We start from the raw sequence: 19981 nt of genomic DNA, 5'->3' as shown, positions 1-19981 counted from the left end.
TTACGCATGGCTTGGTAGTAAATATGAGAGTGTGTCTGAGGTTATACAATTGTTTTGTTAAATAATAGAAAGATATTATGGTTTACTGGAAGAAAATGATAATAATCCAATAGATGAAACGGTGCAATTCTCCTGAACTGATTCGTGCATTATCCGGCTGTTAGTGAAGTCGTTACATCTAGCACTAGACCAGCCGGCCACTTTCAAGATATCAAGGATTGAAAGTATTTTATAAATAACTAGCATATCAGTATGTTGTAACTTTTTAATATTATTCAATAATCCAGCTTATGTCTGAAGTATACACATAAATCTGATTTAATTGCTCAGAGCTACTCAGGAAGTTAATAAAACAGTGTTACAGTCTGTTCCCGAGATACGCTGGTAATGGTAATGCTTCGAAGACATCAGCGTAGATCAAATATCCCTTTTTGGTAGAATTTCGCTCAATTTTTACTCAAAATGAAATTGAATTGATTGTTTTACATTAAGTTCTTAACAGATCAAAAGAACAAATTCGTAAGTTAGATCGATACAATTTAATCGAAAATATCTCAAATTTACAACAATGCATAAGTCTAAATCCACGGAAGTCAAGAACCAAGCTGTCTACAATATCAATGGTAATTCAAGAATTCTGTCATTGGTTTTCTGGACAACCAGGTTGATACGCATTAGATGCTCAAGATTGGGTAATTTCCAATTCCACGAAAATTCTTGATTTGTTTGTCGAGTTTTCTGACCATTTCATGTGTTGAACATTACATTACTCTGGCATTTTAAATGGTAAAGGCTCTGTTTTAGGCCAAAATGTTCTTTTTAGTTTAGAAGCCGTGGGTTGTAATAAATAAACTACCATTTATTGCAAGCATACCCTAACTAGAAAACGTTTTTCCAACAGCACGAATGCGTAACGCATTGTAAACCAGTTTGGTTAGCTTCCTGTTTCCAGCACGGCAAACCATTTCCACTCATCCGATGAAGTAATGGTAGAATGAAACAATGACACAATCACGAATAGTTAATCTATGCCAATGCTAAATACACCATTCCCCGAAGCGCTTTATGCAAATTTTCCCACTACCTCATACACACACCACACACCTCATAAAGAAACGCTCCGTGACCATGGCGCAATGTGGAGTCTAAAAATCTAATATTTTGTCAGCACCCGACGCACCCGCTCTCGACCGCAACCCGCTCGCGACCATCACAAACCGTACCAACCACCCTCCTCTCGAATTACGCGCGAATACGTTCCGGTGCGTAGCGATCGCTCGCTCCGCACGCAAATCGTTCGGTGTGACGTGCGCATTCGCTTTTCACGTTCACGCGTGTGTCGCGGCTATCCCCCAAAAACAAAACTAGCCCGCTTCTCGCCGAACCCCTGAGGGTTTTGTGGTCCACCCGCATGCGGGGCTGGAAAGCATAAATGGTTTGGACGCCCTCCCGCGAAGCACTATCGCTATGCGCTGGCCCGTTGCTGTGTGTGTGTGTTTGTGCCCCTCAGTCACCAGGAACTACAGGGCCACCCCCTTGCCGCCTAGAACCGTGCGCGAACCCCGCTTGAAGGGCCTCCATTGCGCTTACCGTTCCACCGACCCGACCCGTACCACGTGTGCACAAACTATTCTAAGTGGCAATGTGCGTGTGCGCGCTGTGTGTACGTGTACGGGTAAGGTGAATAAACTCTGGCCGCGCCACTGTGCGCTCTCTATGCTGGCGACACGTGCGAGCGTGCGTGCTGCTGCTGCTGCCCCTCGTTATGCTGCTTCCAGTCACTCACGCTGTGCACTGCGAGTGAGCGCCTAGCATCGGAAAACTATCACCCAAAACTATCGCTCAGTGAGTGACGAACGGTTTTGGTTTGCTAAGAGCCGGACGAAGAGCCAACCGAAGAGGTGAACGATTGGCTCCAAGAAAAACTGCTCACTGCTTGCACAGTAACACTTCTTACAGCGTCTTTGAAGCGAATAGTAGTCCTTCCAGCAGAATGGTGGAACCATTAACCAATGGGCATTACTTTGGGGCGAAACTGTCAGCAGCCGCTAATGCTAATGCTGCCGGAAAATGAGAACTAATGATAAACCGTGGGCTTTTCAAAACGTATTGCAACCGTATCTGCCACGTGGGCCCTCAAGAAGTGTTAACGAACCCAAGCCGCCGGCAGCACTTACACTGGTAAGCGCTGGACAAAAGTGTCCCTTTTGCGCCCTGCACAAAAGGCGGCACACAAAAGCCACCCCCCACCCGGCCAAAAACGGCATTGTGGAGTGTTGCTGGAGCTGGATTGTTAAATATTTACACTCGCTCACTTCAAACCCTGACAAACATAATGGTTGTTTGTTCTATCAGGCCAAGTCCAAGTTTCGGGCACCAATGCCGGAACCGGACACACGCGTTCTTCTTTTTTTGTTCGTTCCTCTTGCTCTGGTGTATCGTCAGCTTTGGTGTGTTTCGGGGTGATGGCGGAGAACAGCAGGGGGGGGGGGTTTAGCTTTTGACGGGAAGCAAATATTTGATAAGCCACAAATGCACTTGCGTAGCAGATATGTTTCCATATTAATTGTACCACGCGAACAAAGAAGTGCGTCGAAGCGCGATTTAGAACGAAAACAACAACAAAAAAGCACAATACAAACAAAACAACATTGTTGTGGTGCAGTGTATGGGATATGCAATGGCACACATGGTAACACATTTGCATTAGAATGTTTTATCCTGTTACACATGCACTAATCCTCCTTTGTCTTCGTACTCTATTGTCCCCCTTAGAAAAAAACGGGGGGAAACAAAGTAGCTTCAAGCCAACAAAATAGTTTGTTTGATAGTGAACGTTTACGGCTCGATCTAGCCGCGTAAGTTTACAGCTTGGCTGTGACTATCACCGAAACAGCTTGAGCTACTCTCACGTTATCGATTATTTTCCGTTCCTTTACACGCTAGAAACGATAGCTTCCGTCTTCTTGACGAGCGCGCTACGGACGGACTCGGCCAGGCCGGTCACGGGGTGCCATTACCCTTATTATGTTTTTCCTCTTCCGGCACGGAACACGGACCCTTTTATTCGGTCGGCGGAAGTCAACCGACTTCCTTTCGCAGCAGCGGCAGCAAACATTCTTAATGTCCTTTTGTGTGAGTCGCCGCGAGTTCGCTGAGTCACGCTGTGGTAGGGGTTTTGAAGAATGGTGGAAGTGATTTAGAAGAATATTACGCGGATAGAACAGACAGAACCAGTCGGTATGCTAAAGCTGAGTTCAAATCCATAAAGGACTAACTATTCTCCTAACCTTTTTTTTTTAAATATTTTTGATATGTTATTAAACGACGCAAATTAAATTTCCAACTTAAGTAATTTTAACAGCTGTCACACGCGTCCTATTATTTTGACCGTCACTTACCGTCACGACTCATTCCCAGCTTTAGGCACTTTTGCAGTCGACAGTACTGGCATCGATTTCGGTTGACCCGATCCACCACGCACTGCTTGTTACGCGGGCACTGATAGTTGACGACGGAGCTCTGCGACCTTCGGAAGAAGCCCTTGCAGCCCTCGCAGGTGATCACACCGTAATGCACCCCGGACGACTTGTCGCCGCACACCTTGCACGGTATGATCTCTATTTGAGCTGTGGATTAGAGATTGGAAGGAATTGGAAAGGTATTAGTAAGCTTATATAACACAAAAATAGAAGAAATATAATTTTAAATGTTGCTTGAAACTCTATTCTTCACTTTATAATTATTTATATTTTTCTTAAAATAGTCTAAAAAAACACATAAAAGTAAGGATGAAAGAAAGCATAAATTCAGCGCTTTGTACCGTTTAACTTCAATATTTGTGGACCTCTTAACTGCTTCGTTATGCTCCCCAGTAAGCCAGTAATCCCAATTTATTCCGCAGACTTACAACAACCTCGACAGCAACGTAAAGAAGTCCCCGCCTCATGTGACATTCTCCATCAGCTACATCAATACAAGATGGGCACCCCAAAAAGGGAGAATTGACCGCTGTGAGTGATGAAAAATAAATCACACCCCAAGCAATACACTCCCACAAACCCGGCCTCCCACAGTACGTGATGTGTGTCCATCGTTTTCGGACAGCATTTGCTTTTAAGGCGTGCGAACCCCCCACCCCCCCGGCCACCCCGTCAACAGCGTAGGCCTCTCCCTTGCGTTCGGGTTCACATTCGCGTTCTGACGCGTGCCCACCAAACATCGGCCAGGGGGGGGAGGCCGTTCATCTTCCATGCATAAGAGAATCAAAATAAATATTTGCCAAACTGCCAAAGTCAATAACCTCGGCCACACATCAGCTGTAGCTGTGTGCGTGTGTATGTGTGCCTGTGTAGTTTGGGGTATATTGCTGGGGCATTGCTAATCAGCCCCCAAGTCGTCAGATGCTGTTCTGGGTGTGTGTGTACGCGTTTGAAATAACAAAAATGAGGAAGGAAAAAAACGTGAAGAAATATGACTTTCGCAGAATGTACAGCAAGGGAAGAAAGTTAATCGCGCTCGTGGAACGTACCAGATGAGGTTTGATTTATTTGTGAATTTCTTCGTTAAGAAAGTAATGGTTCACATGGTTTCAGTTTTACTGTTTTTTTAGGAAACGAACATTTGCTCATTGGTTCCATTTATGTTTTAAAAATAGTACATATATTAAAATATGTTGAATTTTGAAGAATTATCATTAACTAGATTATAGTTGAATTAGTTTAACCAGTTTCATAATTGTGTGTAACATCTAATGCTTCTAATTTCACTTATGAATGTATCCAACATGAAAAAAAACTGTAAATTTCCTTTAAATTTGTAAATTATTTCCCTTAATTTCAAACACTCATTACTCTAAACCCATAAAACATTCTTTATTTTGGAAACAAACTTCAAACAAAAGCTTGCTTATTGTAATGTAATGTTACATGACACTTCCCGGTTGATTGGCCGGTGACGGTGGCGTGCACGGACCGGTGGCACATTACCATTTCCATCAGGGCTGCCCTTTCCTGGTACGTCCTGGCAGCAGCGGGTGGCTTGCAGATGTACGACTAATGCACGCCCTGTCACATACACCAACACGCCAGCACGCGTGCCGTGTTGGCCTCCAACACCGATTGAAAATTGATTTATAATTCATAAAAAGTTTAAAATAAATATTTCTAGCTATTTTCTAAGCCACACCAAACTCGCTCGTTAAAGCGTTGAGAAAATATATAATTCAAAAATAAGCCTTCATAAAAGGCTCTACCGTACGCTCGGTTTACTCTCGCCACCGCTCCAGCCCCACCGCGTACGTCGGGGAGGGGTTTTGCGATGCAAATGCATGCTGATGGGACGTGTCGCTGCAAGCGAAATGCATTCATCCCGCTCTCGCACTCCAGTTGCACCCCTTTTGATGCTGCTGTGTTGTTTTTAAATTTACAAATTCACTTCACCGCGCTTTGTCAACCCCGTTTGGTGGGTATTGTTTTTCGTTCGCTTTTCGTCCGGACCCGGACGGCTCACAATCATCCATCAATTCACCTTGCAAACACGCGTCATCGTTGCAAGCATGATGTGACCACTTATGGTAATGGTGGTCCGCCATCACAGCCTAAACGGTAGCTCAATTAGGATCGAGTGCCTGGTTTGCCAGCTCAAACAATGAGACAGCACTGTCTTCGGGGCTTTTCAAACGTACCTTTCAAATGCTTTCAAGAGTTAAATATGCTGAAAGAACACTGTTCATATTTGTATGTATAAAGCTACCTGTATATATCCTACCTGTGTAGCTAATTTTTGTCACCTCCAATTGGAAGCTTACTCATGCAATTGTCTTATCGTTGTTGTTTACTTTAAATTTTAATCACCTACAAAAAAAAAACCAACAAAAAATCTGCCCTGTCCCATAGTCTGCCACACCTTGCAAACATTGGAAATGCTTTTGATTAAAGCTTGCACGTACGCGTTTGAATAAGTAAAAAGAAAAGCAAAGAAACGAAGAACAAAACAAAAAACACGGAAGAGAAATCACCCAAGCCAAAGAGTCGACGAACTCGAGTGCATTTATGACACACTTTGATGCGAAATATGCAAAATTGCAGTGCGTCATAGGTGTCGGTTTGGTATTCGGTTGTGTGGTAAAAACGGGCGAATGGAAGCAAACCGGGGACGCAGGAAGAAAATATGAAAATCGATACTTTATGGGCGTTCGATTCGAATTGTGTGACTGTAATGGTTATCGATATTTGCTGGCGTTTGTGCAATGTTTTAGTATTGTTTGGCAACAGTTTTGATGCGCCTTTTAAAAAAGCATTTGCAATAATTTGGAGTTTTAATATTCATTACCAATCAATGCAATATCGATTGCTAATAGATAAAAAGGCTGAGTCTCATGTAACTCGTTCTTGGAAGCGTCGGTAAGTCGATAGCTGGTTCGTAATATCATATTTTTAACCGTTTGCCGTTTCCCGGTACCATTCACCTACCCTTGCGTCATATTGCTGCCATCCAAACAGCGTCGTTGGCAGTGTATTTGTGCTGAATCAGCTGCAGACGGCTAAAACTCAGTATTGCAAACACCTTGCACGCTGTTTGAAAGGTTTTATTTTCAGTTTATATTTTAATGCTTTATCAAGCATAAAAATAGGTATTAAAAAAACATAAATACCGGCAAATCCCTCTTGCCAATGTGCAAGAAAAGAATACGAAACAGCACCAACACTCTCTCGCACACACTCACACCCAAACCAACCGCACACGAAATGCCATTGACCCCGATTTGTTGGTCGTTTTGTTGTTGTGGTTGTTGCTGCTGCTGTTCCGTCCGAACTACGCAGCAAATGCAATTCTTACCCCGTTTGCTCTTGCTGCTGCTTTGTCATTGCTGTTCTTTTGCACTCTGCGCCTTCCACCACCCTCCTCCGTGAGCGCGAAAAGCGAGCGAAACGATATCAACGGAAAACAACGTTGCATAGGTCATGTACCGGAATCATGGCAGCAGCAGTGGAGAGATCATGGCAATGACGCCAGCCAGAAAGGCACTTATGTAGTGTGCAATCTTTCCCGGGCCGGGTGGGCGGGATGATTGCGTGTGTGTGTGTGTGGGTAGTAAAAGGGGAGGAGTGTGCAATTTGCAAATTGTGTTCGATCGATAGAAGGAAGCTGATGCTAGCTGGTGGGAAGGGGTTAGATGAATTAGTTGGCGAGATATTTGGTGTAATTTGATTGCCTTTGATGGGAATAAATAACGCTTTGAAAGGATTGCAAAATAGATGTTCTATTACGCACGGAAAGGGGCTGTGCCGTTGGAGACTGTTTGTGTAATTGTGTACGTTTGTGATAATGTGTGCTTCTGAAATAGACTATTTGACTCGAAAGTCGGTAGTATTTTAATTGAAAATAATGTCTTAGTTTAATCGAGAAAATGCCAATAATGGGGTCCTTTCCGTTTTAAGTTCATAGGCTGTAATTTCAGCCTGTCAGCTGTTTGCATTGTATAGCAGTTTTCGAGCAGCTATCTAAGTGGGTATAATATACAGGTTGGCTTATCCCAAGGTGTATTAACTTAGAAGGCTAATTTTTATCGCTTCTGCTTCTGAATGAAGATTTCAAGAGTGTTTTGAGTATTCGTCAAGCCTCCAAAAGCTTGTTTGAACAGAAGTTTTCACCCATCCTGCCAAAAAGTGATATTCAAATTTGGTTATAAAAAACATGCTATGATACCACCTGGACTACATACACTTTGATTCCAGATTCGATCACCTGATCTCTTTAATGCACCTTGAGATAAATGTAAACACCACCTTGTTTTGCCAGTTTTCGAGTAGGTACTCGAATCTAATTCTAGCTTTGAGGCTAGAATAATCTAGACTGAAAATTGCAGGCTAGTTTTTTGTGTGGTTTTGTATGGAGTGTTTACATGATTTCAGCCTCCAACTGTCAAACTCCATACAAAAAACTGGCTAGAATCGTGAAGGGCCCCAATTTTGGTTTGTTTTACCAAGACATAAACAAAAAACATTGAAAAGGTTTGAAGAGCTTTTAGAGATTCTAAGATAATTTCTTACAGTACATAAACAGATTATAAAAATCTTCATGGAACGATTCTTTTTTCTGTGGTCACATGATGCTATGTTTCAACATTTGTTATAGTTTGTTTCCTTATCAAGATGAATGTCTCTCTATGTTTTAAATTCCTCTAAGATTCTCCAAGAGAGTTATCTGAATTCCGCAGAAAAATTCAAATAAAAATTAAAGGATCTTTTGAAGATCTATCGAGTTTATCGGTATCTAGAGAGGAAACATCCTTAATATTAGAATTCAACAACAAATCTCTGTAATGAGCATAAACGATGGAATAAACAAAGTAATATTTTTGTGAGTTTTTGCTATTATCCAGTGCACTAGAACTGGAAAACCGCTTCAAGCTTGTCAATCGATGTTATGTGACATAATGATTGGTTCCTACTTCTCCCATACATTATTCAAAGTCACGTCTGGTACCCATCGCACGAGCCAGCTTGTTAGGCAACCGACACTGTACCGCTGTGTTGTACTAATACTCCCAACAATAGGCATTTCCTTCGACAGCATCGCCACAAACTTACCTCTAATTGAATTGGGAGTCTTTTTCTCATGCTGATGACCGTTCAAACCCAACAGTTCCCCGTTCGGGCCGAGATCACCTTCCACACTGCCACCGTTCGCGTCACCGGCGCTGCCACCGCCGGTACCATTGCCTGCCAGCCCGGCCGCTAGCAAACCCCCCGAGGTGAACGGTTGCGGCGGTGGCGTCGTACTGTCCGCCAGGTCCTCATCCTCCATCGCCAGCGAGGCTGCCGCCATCGACGCGACCGCCGACAGCGTTGAGCAGAATGCGTTGTAGTCCTGTTCCTCCTGGCGTACCATCGCCGCGTGGCCGGAACCACCGGACCCGCCCTGGGCCGGACCCTGGTCGAGCGTGTGGTTTAGCGGCTGCAGCAACCGATGGCTCAGCTTGGGAAATTCGCGCGTCTCACGCGCAAAGCTACTGCCGCCGCCCAACAGATGCTGCGCACCGTTGGCGTGACTGTTGCTGGTATTGCTACTGCTGCCACCGCTGCCACTGCTGCTGTTGTTTGCCGCACTGGTGCTGGTGTTGGTTGTGTTGCTGCTGGTACTACTGCTAGTGGTATTTCTTAAAGGCCCTAGGTTTGTATCACGTAAATCAGTCGTTTGCGCACCGGCCGGGGGTACACTGAAGGGTGACGGTGCCGCGTGTCGGCTAGCACTGGCCGTCGATGCCGCCGCGCTCGTGGCGCTCGCAGCGCTCGGCTGCTGCTTGTGGTTCGGGGGCAGGTGCGCAAGGAAGTGTTTGGTGCTCGCGTACAGCCCCTGCGCTCCGCCCGCCGTCGAGCCGGGCTGGGGCTGCATAAGCCGCGTGGTGAGCTTGGGCGCGACGGCCATGGCGGCGGCGGTAGCGGCAGCGGTGGCGGCCGCTGCCACCGCCGCCGAGTTGGTGTAGCCGGCGGCGGCACCTGTCCCGCCACCCGCCGCCGCTCCGATGCCGGCCGGTTCGTCGCCTGCACGGTTGGCCGCCGCGTGGTATTTGCCATTCCAGGATTGACTGAACAGGTCCAAAAATTCTCCGTCATCCATTTGCCAGCAAATAGCGTCTGTTCGGGAGTGGGCGGGAGGTTGATGATGTGTGCAACACTGGTGAGGTAGGTTAGGTTTGCTGTTGGCGTTGCTTTACGCACTACAATTTCGGAGCGGTACAACCGCACGTGCCGCAAACCGAACGGTTCGGTCAAGGGCTGTAGGCCCTTTTTTTGCCCACAGCAAATCGTTTCGCACTAATTTGGTTTTGTTTTATTATTCTCTTCACTTTTTAATCGCATTCGTCTTCGCACAGTCACAGTCGCTCCACACTTTGCGCACAGTTAGTGGGTTTACCCTGTGCTGGTAGTACGCACCAACTGGACAGGGGGTGGGCTTAGGTGGGATACAAATCCTCAATACATTCGACAGTCATCCTTGCAGCGGGTTTGTTACTTCCCGGTCGACGAATTCTGAATGGAAGGAGGAGCTGCGACACACGAAACTGTTGACTGCTGCGAGCAACTCTTGGTATTGGTGCTCTTATGATGCAGAGCGTTTTATGAATCACTTTTTATAATTAAATCAATCCGCCGGACACTGACACGATGTTCTTTTCTTCTGTTTTTATTTTGTTGATTTATAATTGATTTATAATATTTATTCACATCACACACTCACTGAGAAGGGTTGTACGTTTTCTTCAAGATAAAAACAAAACAAACAAAACGAAACAAATTTACTCTAGAGCACCCTTTTTCATTGTGGAACTTTCACCTTCATTCTTCGCCGTTTGCAAATTCACGCATCGAATCGAATCACATTACCACCAACCGAACGCAAGCCTCGCGCGCAGTCTACCCAATCGACGCCGAAAACCGAACGATAAGAACGTGTATTTTCCCTGTTGGAATGGAAAAACGCACCCACCAGAAGGGGAGGGAAAAAAACAAACCCCGACGCTTCTACCGGAACCGTTGACCTTAATCAGCACAGACGGACTGACCTAAAAATGCGCATCCCATCCACAGGTATACCCGATATCGTGCGCCGTGTGTGTTTGCCGTTACCATTGGCGGACATTGGGGTGTAGGAGTATGTGTGTGTTTGGGGGATGTTTTTTTTCATATTTGTTTCATTTCTTTGTTATTAATACACCGGCTACACGCTGCAATCTAAAGTATAAAGGTGTATAGCTAGACCGCTCACACACCACCACACCAGGGCGAGCAGCGGTGTGTGAATGTGGTGTGGGAACAAAAATTCGTCATCCCGCCCCAAAACGGGTTGGAAATGGGTTTTTTTTTGTTGCTGTTTTCGATGCAGTTGCAATGGCAAGATAAGAGGAAATATGACATTTATTGATATGGGCGTGCGTGAACCGAATAAATCAATAAAGTGCACATGCATCAGATAAAGGCCAACTGGCCAGGCTGCTAGCATTTAATTTAATAGATTTTCTAGAGTAAAACATTTTGGAATATATCCTGACATCTTTCTGTCCTCCTTTTGAAAAAAATCCTATTGTTTTTGAAGTAGTGTATTTATGAAAAAAATGAAAAAAAAAAATTAATTCTAACAGGAATTCGTAACTTTTTAATTTTGAATAGTTTGGTGTATTTGGAACAATTCGCTTCTGACGCCCACAAAAAGTGACCAAAACATCGTAAAACAACATAAAAAAGAAAGCTCTATTAAGCAGCTTCAGCTATTTGCTAAAAAAAATAAAAAAATAAAAAGATACAAGTGCTGGCACAGCACATCATCAAAGCAAAACGGTACCATTTAGCAAAGACAAGCAACGAGACGACCGTTTAGAAGTGTAACACAACGTAAAGTGCTGAAAAACGAAGAAGCAGCAACTTCTGCGCTAAACCACACCGGTCACGATTTGTGCAGATGCAAGTAAGTGTACCGTTTGATGCAGTTAAGATGCAGAAGACAAGATACAACTTAAAAACAAACACACACACACACACGCCGTGATATTGCGTTCTATCCCCACGCTGCGAATCATCCATCGCTGCACCTTCCCCAGTATGTGTGTGTATGTGTGTGCGCCTGCTGCCATTGCTCTGCGTGCGTGAAAATGGCAGAGGCAATGGCCGCGTCGCACGCTGTGCAAAACTGCATCGAGCACAGTGGCAGAGCAGACCACAGCACAACAAAACAAAAACACAGAACAAAAACACAACGACAACAGCAACAGCAAAAAAAAAAACAAATGGCAACGCAACGCCATTACCGCACGCACACCACAGCGAACCGCAGTGGGATAGGTCAAGAAACGGAAATCTATTTAAAATGAGATTACGGCAGCAGAATCGGCACACATGGGCGAAGCGAAGTGGGAGAGCGAGAGAAAGAGAGGGCAATAGAATGAGTGAGCGAGAGAGAGAGAGACAGAGCGCATCGGTTGCGTTTGCAGAAGACAAAAAAACCGCGAAACGTGCCCAGTGTATGTGTGTGTCTGTTTGTGTGAATATGGGGATGGCGACCCGAGTGTGCGCCGTCGTCGTGCTGATCTACCCTTTTGACCCTACCGGCGCGCCACCTTTTCCACCTACTCAGCCCTTTCCCTCCCTGCTTCGCTGCAGCTCGCAGTTGGATAAAGTTTCGATCAAACGAAGTTTTTGTGATAAACAATACAATGTCCCCCTTCCGTCCCGTGCCGTCTTCTATTGCTTTCCGGCTGCACTCCGGGCTTGGAGGGGATGAGCAGGGCACTCGCACCGTTAATATTATAGTATAAAGTTGCAAAGCGAGCTTGAAACTCTTTGCTCAAAGAAGCGTCTTTTGGTTTCAGCATTTTAATCACTTTGCTATCGATTTCAATCGATTCTAATAGCTTCGTTACTCTTAATGGTCTCATTAAATACCTTGACAACAAGCACATAGTAAGATGTCAAATTGAATCACAATAGCTGAGCCATTGTTTAGGAATTATCTACAAAAACAGCCTTTAAATTAATAGCAAATTTAAAAAGTTCTCCCCTTAAAGTCCATTTTTAGTATCGTACAAAAACAAATAAAATTACGAAACCATCGCCAGTCGGCTATAAATGCATTAGGGAGCGAAACACACACATACAAACTCCCTTGAATCTATCACTCACTTGCCCACGCCTTTGCGCCGTCCCGTGCCACCCGTACAAACATTACGCATTCCTTCCCCGTTATCTGTCTCGGAAAGCGAAAGTGCAATTACACGACATCGTGCATCCTGATGCACCCTCGCCCACACTCCCCCTCGTTCCTTTTGACCCCGCACAGCTCCCTTCGACGCAGTATTGCATCTTGTTGCGTCCGCTGTGATGATGATGATGATGATGATTTGATTCTTAATGATGCACCGCGGTATGGGGGGGGAAAGCGGGTTCGCGCAGTGCGGAGAGTGATAGTTGCAGTATAAATAGAATCGCCACATCGCATCGCATCGGCAAGTAAAAACGAAACTCCTACTCGAGCGAAGCTTGTGTTGCGTCTCCGCTAAATAGCAAATAGCGTAAATTGGCTGAGCTCATGATTCCCACCCAGACATGCACACACACACGCACACATACGGAGGGCAAATGAACGTTATAATGATGGCGCTAATGTGCGATAAGAAAGGTGCATCGCACTGGATGGTGGTTGTCGCTCCTGCAGGAGTCGCAGAAACAGGCGCGAGCTCCTCGTGATGATGGTACAAAGTTACTTCTTTTGTGCTCAACTAGACAAGTTTTTCTCGTGCATGTACGAGCACAAAAAAGCACACGAAAGGAGTGATGAATACGTGACAATTATAAAATTGGGTTCTTTTGATGGGAAATCAATGTTTTTTTTTGTGAAAAATGAAATTTGTACCTTATCTAACATAAATCATTAAAACATGATTTTTAAGAACACAAAATTATTCAATTTTGTTCAAATTGTTGTTGTGAAAACAAACTCATAGATTTGAAGTATGAAACGATTGAATCGTCCAACGAAACCTTCATCGTGTAAAAGTTGTATCGAAATTACATTTTGCTCATTGCAGCTTCTTGAATCATTGCCACAACCCATGAACTCATCGTACGTGTGAGCCAACGTCTGTCTTTCGCTTGCCTGCGGGTACGTGACTTCAACCAACGAGGGGTTTAAAAACGCTCCCGGTCCAAACCATTTCTCCCCACGCCCCCCCCCCCCCCTCCCCTATTTACTGGCTTCCCGTGGGGAGCATTTGCATTTAATCGTAAATCTTCGCTCATCCCACCCCAAAACCATGGCCGCGGGGTGAAAACGGTGTATGCATTCCCGAGCAAACGCAATATTTTGCTGGAACGGTAGCGAAATTTGGTCCACCTCCCCACAACCCAATACCTCCGACAGAGGGTTGCTTATGCGGTGCAAAGTGCACCTGCTAAATTGAGACTCCCCCTTGGCTGACGTTTTCGGGAGAGAAGGACAGAAATAAACGCAATCCAACAATATTGCAGCAAAAAGAAAGAAAAAAAAAACACACTCATGCTAAAACAAACAGACGGTAGCAGCAAAGTGTGAAAAAAAAACGCACAAAAAGAAGAAGCAACGTATCGCCAGCAACTCTTTTAGAACCTTCGCGGCACACAATCAGCACGTACTGCTAACCGAGCGCGCTCAGCGAGCTTGGCCAAAAACATCGAAAAGTACAGACGTTGCAACTACTGTGTGCCTCGAAGCCCGTTGGTAATTGTTGTCTCCCGGGCTGTGTGTGTGTGTGCTCTGTATGTGCTTTTTTTACCACCCATAGACCATTAACCCCTCGCAAAAAGACGCGGCGGTGGTCGCTGTCGTCATCGGGCACCCGGGCCCGATCGTGTCGATGGTCACGCTTGAAGTTTGCTTCTTGTTGTCTTTTTTTCTTCCTTCTCTTCACCCTCCATTTTTTCTTAGTTTCGCAACAGTGCTCACATCACGTACACGCCCGATCGTATCGTTCGATCGTACATATCGATCGACGGGGGGAAGAAGTATGCCATCACATTTGCTTTCGATAATGAGTGGGTTTTTCTTTTCTACACACTGGATGTGTTTAATGTGAAGTAATATTGGCAACTAGAATGCCACTGTCACAATGCAGCACCGAAACCGAAGCGAGCGAAAGAAATGCGTCCGTGGCATGACCTTGGCCTTGGCCTCGGGCTGCTGCCGCAAAAGGTGGCTTGAATTTGTGTATCCCTTTTTCAAAGGACACAGTGCTGTATCGCTCTTTCTTTCTTCTCTCCCTCTCTCACTTGGTCTGTTGCTCACTTTCTTTTACACTCTCTCTCTCTCTCTCTCTCTCTCTCTCTCTCTCTCACTCTCCTTTGGTCTCACACGTAGGAACATAAAGTGAGCAGTGTCATTGAACCGGCAAGAATTGCATCATGATGCACCCATATTTACATATGTTTGTCGCAGCTGCTCCAGTGCCACCCTTATCAGCGCACCGTCGCTGTGTCTGGGCCTGGGAGGATGCTGGATGACTGGGACGTGTGAATCAGCATAGTTCATTCACCTTTCCTGTGGTGGTTTTGTTCGGTGGCTCATAATGAAACAAAAAAGCAACAACAACAAAAAACCCCTGGTAGAAGAATTGCTGTGCTGGAACTCATTTGGCGTGCTAAAGAACGTTCTGCTGGAACTGGAAGCCCTTTGCTGCCTGGGCTGAGAGGTGCGATGCGCATTGACAGTGTGAAATTATGCAAAGCAGCAGTTTTGTCTCGCAAAATGGTAATGTACCTTCGCCAGGACCGAGCAGCATCAGCAGCAGCAGGTTGAGTTTCCCTTGCCCTTTAGCATCGATGTAAATTATCTATTATTACAACAATTGTTATGTACAGTGCAGTGTCGCTATGCCCTATTTGCTGGGAGGCAAACAACAAACACACACACACACATACACATACGCACATTTTTGCATCTGCTTGTGTGTGCAAAGTTTATTAACCTCATCAACCATATGGAACACCTTGGTGCGCTTTTCCATGCATCGTTCTTGTAAACAACGGGAGGTGAAAAAGTTGAAGTTTGTAATGCATATTTTTCAATTCCAACCATTCTCTCTTTCTGCAATCTGTTCATTATGTGCTTTTTTCTTAAATGTGTGTGTGTTTAATCTTAGCTCAGCCATGCCTTCCCAACCACCCGTTCCGAAGAGGTTCTAACTAGACCGATCGTAGCGAGGAAGTAGCAGCGGGTCGAAAGAATGCACCCCCGAAGCCGTACTACCATCGCTGAAGGACGTACAGGCCACACAGAGGGAAAAAAGAGAAGATGCAAACAAAAAAAAAACAACTATTCGTGCAGCGGGAAAAACCTGCAGCAACAACAACAAAAAATCAACCTCCAAATGCACGCACAGAGAAGAGACACCGAAAATTACGTCACATTGGTGGCGTCGCTAAAGCAACGTACGTGGGAGAGGAATGGAAGTGGAGACGAAAGAGAGTGTGTGAGAGAGAGAGGAAGTGCACGGGCGCAACGTACCCAAGCAAAACGCCAAGCGCAAACTACGTCGTCGTCGGCCGGCCGGCTTCGAAAGAACGGGGCAAGAACTGGGGAACAATAAAAATAAAACCATCTGCGCGATTCCGACGACGACGACGACACCAGAAGGATCATTAACCTCAAGGTGCGCTGACTTGGTCGGTCTGTTTGTGTCGGGGCAGGGGTGGAAAAGGGTGGATTGGGTTCTAGCGAGGTGGTGCGTTTTAAAGGGAAGTGGCGGAAAGGGAGCCTCGAGTGACTGAGTGCTGAGCTCTTGCGTAGCGGTAAAATGCGGCTGCGAGTGCCGTACCGGTGGAGTTGAGTGCCCTGCACACACAGGTGCCGCTGGGGATGGGGAGTTGTGTCGGATCGAGAACCATCCATCGCGATCGACGCGTTTTAATCGATTTGTTAACCAAGTGTCACTTTTAACGCTCCAAAACCAACAAAAAAAAACAACAAAAAAAAACGTTACTCCGCAAACATCCTCTCCCCGCGTGTCGAACCTGTACAAACTAACACTTGTTTGCATAATGTAAAGACCATTCGGGAGAGGAATGCATCATCATCATCCCCTGACTTTACACGCATTGCGAACGGGAGCTCACAGCCGTCACTCACGGCGTGTGAACGAACCTCAACTAGCACTCACTCGGTGTGTGTGCTTTTTCCCCACCCTGCTGGTGTTTTGGAGCTCGCACTCGTTGCACTCACTCTCGCTCTTGCTTTCGCTCCCACTCTTTCGCGCTGTCTCTCACTGCTCTCTTTCGCAAAAGGGTCAGTTCTACGAACGCTCAGCGCTCAGCGCGTCACAATCTTTAGGTTATTGAACTAAAGCAAAACATACTGCCCGCAACATACGCGGAGGCGCAGCGCCAGGGAGCGCAATGTCTCGCGCGCTCTTAGACAATCCCATCCCCTTTTCCCTCGCACCGGTCGCACTCTCTCTCTCTCCCGCGGGTGGTTCCTGCGCTCCCACAACCACCCCGAGAATTGGTGTGTGCGCGCGTTAAAAGAGCGCGGCAAAACTCACAACAAACAGCCGCAAGCCCCGGTACCGATGTGCGGGTTCGATGATTTCAAACCCACCGCCGCCGCAGACCACAGCGCGGTCCCTAGATGGAGAGCGTTTTTTTTGTTTTCGATGAGAAGACGCCGACGCCAGGTTTGGTTTTACTCGAGAAGCAAGCATTTTGGTGGTGTTTGGAACGCTCTTTTTATAATGGTTGCTTAAACTGCCAAAATTTTGCAACCGGCACAACTTTGTTAATAATTTTTGACATGGCCTGTCCCTTTTCATACAGTTATTCCCTGGCTGCTCGTCAAAATGCGTCGCTTTTCAGCAAGGCAGTGGGTAAGGTTTGAGATTTTTATAGCATTTTTGGTAATGTTTTTGTGCTTCATTTTTGAAACGCTCCAGACAGGGGCATAAAACTGAGCTTTGATGATCATATCCAGGGAATAATGTCACCATGGTTCGTTGTCCCCCGGTGAAAAGGTAGAAAACAATAATGCTACCTTTGACAGCATTGTTTGTTTAGTACCAAATAGCAAGTAATAGAAATTAGGAATGTTGTGCAATATGCCATTCAAAATATTATTGAAGAGGTTTGTTACACTAAGAAAATGTCAGTAACATTGAAAATTATGCGATCAAAAATTCCGAATGTTCAGAATCAGAATGTCTTACAGTTGATTTCAAGATCGTAACATTATTTGTACAATTTCTATTCACAAATGCTTATTTAAAAATCAATGGAAATATATTTTTTTCATCAGTTGATTCTACTGTTTTGGTTGCAAGTTTAATTTCATTGAGTATTTATTTGGATATCATTTTTAGCTCAAACTCTTACTCACATGATACTCATCTCAATCCCAAGCAAAGCTTCATCTAAAAGCGATAGGAATGAAGCTGTCGAACCACTTCGCAGGGAATTAGCACCCGTAAATCGTGCGTATCAATTTGAACGGGTATAAAAACGCATCTCTCCACTCTCCGACACCCTCCCGCCAGTAGAGCCTATAGAGATTTGGAGTGACAGGACTGTACAGCACTGGAGAGTATACCTGAGTACACGCACCTGCCACACAATTGACACCATCAGAATGGCAGAATTTATCGCTTTCGGTGTGAAGTGTGAAATAAATAAGTCCCCTTCATGCCCACACACAGTGCTCCCCCTTCGTCAGGCACACGCGTGGTGTTAATATCGATTCACCATTAATTAAGTGCTGGCCGAACACTACCGGATTGTGGTACACACGGGTGCAGCCACCATTACCGGGCGGTTCAATGACCGCAAACCCGACACTCGCGTCTTATCAACGGTTTGTCTTCGTTCGCTGCCATCCCGCCCCATTCCGCTTCGAGTGTCTTGGCGCTAACGCTTGGACGAGGAGAAAAATGCGTGATAGTGTGCCCGCGTGAACGGTGCAAAAGGGGTATAAAGGGCAGCAGCAGGAGTCTAGGAAGGCGCCAGCGTGATCGGCACGATCAGACGGGTCATTGGTTTCCCTCCTTTCGGCCCAGTGTGTGTGCGGGCAGCCAACGGGACGGGAAGTTTTCTTGAGAAAGTCCGCTCTCCAAGGCGTAGAACGGAAGAGACATAATCAACCATCGATTTGCACTATTGTCACGCTAGGGCGGTTTTGTGTCGCTTAGCCGGCTTGAAGAAAGATCGTACTGTTTGCTGGGGGAGTGGGGAGGGATGCGCGGTAGCAAGGTTGAAAGAAAGGCAAATTTATGTGCGAAACTAGAAGATGAATCCGCACAAGGATGCAACCATTAATCATCGTTAGGTGCGTGCGGCTTTTTTGTTTCGCTCTTCCCTCTCCCTCTCTCTCTTTCTCTCTCTGTCTTGTTTGGCTTTGCGTGACGCAAAGACGCAATCACTGAAAAAATTTGGATTCAAGCAAAAGGCGACGACTGATGGGCGACGCGGGACGATCATGCTGCCGATGCTGTGCTGGCGTGAACGACTGTATTAGGGGAGTGTGCGAGAATGTTGAAAGTGGGGAAAAGGGCCCCTCGGGAGGGGAGATAAGCAGAGCGAGCAGAGGGAAGAACATGCCAGTTTTTGCCTCGATCTGATGCTATTAAGACACAGAACTCGATGCTGGGTCTTGTTTTTTCTCTTCATGTCGGATTTTTTCATTAATTTTCTCATCTACCACCTCGGTCGGTCGACCGGTCGAAAAAGTAATGTGCTACGACATCCGTTTATTTCCCCCCTCACCCTCTCTCGGGCCGTGTGATGACCTATCCACTTCTCCCTCGGTCGCGATCTGCTCCGCGATGTCAACGGCCTACGGGATGACACACCCGGCGTGAGATGGCGCAATTTGTCGCGGGAAAAGTTTTGTTCGCATATTTTTTATATCTGTTTTTTTTTTGCTGTTTCTTCTCGCCATTCCCTCATTTCTCCCACATTGACTCTTACTTCCGTTTCAAGTGCGCCCTGGTGGTAGGTGTAAAAACATAAAAATTAAGAGTGAAATAAACCATCTGCATGTCTGGTTGTCGTGGCCCTGCCCGGTATGGAAAAACACACACACACATACACACAAGTTTATTTTAAGATTTATGTTATTCTTGAGCCGGTACATTGCGGGAGTGGTACGGCAGTGGCCATTTGTAATTATGGTCCATTGACACGGGATTTTGGCGAAGAAAAGCCATGCCAACCCCCATTGTGTCGGGCGCCGGGGCCGGTAAAGGTAATTGCAAATAATTTATGGACGACAGTTTCGCATGAAAGAAAAAAGGGACTAAAAAGCTCTAGTTTAAAGTAAAAGAAATCTTTAAATTGAACAAATTTACAGCAAAAGTTATTAAACAGTGCTATTCATAATGCGTAAAAAGGTCATCATGCACCTTTGCACTCGAAATGTAGAGCGGACGCCTGGTACTTTATGCATTTATGAATCACCATGCGCACGCTTA

The 19981-nt window shown here is 45.6% G+C and overlaps 1 protein-coding gene across 21 annotated transcripts in view; it reads right to left on the bottom strand.

The window, feature by feature from the left end:
• Positions 1-19981, bottom strand: part of LOC1279961 (probable nuclear hormone receptor HR3) — a 120666-nt gene that overhangs the window by 16662 nt on the left and 84023 nt on the right. For 14 of the 21 annotated variants that reach the window (XM_061654010.1, XM_061654011.1, XM_061654009.1 and 11 more), the window contains 2 exons: positions 8595-10265; positions 3402-3629 (listed from right to left, as the gene is read on the bottom strand). In XM_061654010.1, the coding sequence (XP_061509994.1) occupies positions 3402-3629; positions 8595-9624 (1258 nt within the window). In that variant the 5' untranslated portion in view covers positions 9625-10265. The remainder of the gene's footprint in view (positions 1-3401; positions 3630-8594; positions 10266-19981) is intronic. The other 7 variants (XM_061654028.1, XM_061654029.1, XM_061654024.1 and 4 more) reach the window with 1 other exon arrangement.

Source organism: Anopheles gambiae, chromosome 3, assembly GCF_943734735.2.
Source record: "Anopheles gambiae chromosome 3, idAnoGambNW_F1_1, whole genome shotgun sequence".
Taxonomy (NCBI): Eukaryota; Metazoa; Arthropoda; class Insecta; order Diptera; family Culicidae; genus Anopheles; species Anopheles gambiae.
The sequence above is the reverse complement of the archived record's forward strand: the minus strand, read 5'-3'. Positions and strand labels throughout refer to the sequence as shown.